The following is a 926-nucleotide window of genomic DNA, read 5'->3' as shown; positions in this document are numbered from 1 at the left end:
GTGCTTACCTTGATGACCAGGTAGCGCGGGGGGTCGCGGGCCATACGGGTGAATTCGTTCGCCAGCTCCTTGAAGGTGGGACGGATGTTCTCATCGATCATCCAGCCTGGGGGGACGGCAGGGGCTGAGAGCCAGGATTTGGCCCCGGGGATGGGGATGGGACCAGAACCCTGCCCTGGGGATGGGGACAGAGCTGGGATCCTGCCCCAGGGATGGGGACAGGGCTGGGGACAGAGCCAGAATCCTGCCCTGGGGATGAGGACAGAGCCAGAATCCTGCCCCGGGGTTGGGGACAGAGCCAGAATCCTGCCCCGGGGTTGGGGACAGGAGCAGGACCCTGCCTTGGGGATGGGGACAGAGCTGGAATCCTGCCCCAGGGGATGGGGACAGGGATGGGGTCAGGACCAGAACTCTGCCCTGGGGATGGGGACAGGGATGGGATCCTGCCCCAGGAGATGGGCACAGGGCTGGGGACAGGAGCAGGACCCTCCCTGGGGTCAGGTCCATGGACGGTGGCCCCACACTCACACTTCACCATCACCATGTAGACGTCAATGGTGCAGATCTGGGGCTGCGAGAGCCGCTCGCCCTTCTCCAGCAGGTCGGGCACCTCGGCCAGCCGGATCCCGGCATAGGGCTCGGCTCCAAAAGTCATCATCTCCCAGAGCGTCACGCCTGTGGTGACAGTCCCTGTGAGCCCCGTGGGGCTGGGGAGCGGGACTGGAGGGGGCCGGGGGACTGGTGCTCACCGTAGCTCCAGACATCGCTCTGGTGTGTGTACTTCCCGAAGTGGATGCTCTCCAGCGCCATCCACTTGATGGGTGTCTGCGAGAAAAGGTGTGGTGTGGGGGGACATGGATGGGTGGGGGGGACATGGGGACTGGGGGGGTACAGGGGATACCCTGTGGGACAGGGGGCACAGAGGG

The 926-nt window shown here is 65.3% G+C and overlaps 1 protein-coding gene across 1 annotated transcript in view; it reads right to left on the bottom strand.

Moving 5' to 3' along the window:
* The window catches only part of ERBB3 (v-erb-b2 avian erythroblastic leukemia viral oncogene homolog 3), an 8,789-nt gene that overhangs the window by 2,091 nt on the left and 5,772 nt on the right, over nucleotides 1–926 (bottom strand). The window contains exons 18-20 of the mRNA XM_010565176.1: nucleotides 750–825; nucleotides 529–675; nucleotides 9–106 (exon numbers count right to left, since the gene is read on the bottom strand). Coding sequence (XP_010563478.1) covers nucleotides 9–106; nucleotides 529–675; nucleotides 750–825 — 321 coding nt within the window. The remainder of the gene's footprint in view (nucleotides 1–8; nucleotides 107–528; nucleotides 676–749; nucleotides 826–926) is intronic.

Source organism: Haliaeetus leucocephalus, unplaced genomic scaffold, assembly GCF_000737465.1.
Source record: "Haliaeetus leucocephalus isolate CR32 unplaced genomic scaffold, Haliaeetus_leucocephalus-4.0 Scaffold186, whole genome shotgun sequence".
NCBI classification, from domain to species: Eukaryota; Metazoa; Chordata; class Aves; order Accipitriformes; family Accipitridae; genus Haliaeetus; species Haliaeetus leucocephalus.
Note: the sequence above shows the minus strand (reverse complement) of the source record. Positions and strands in the feature narration are given on the sequence as shown.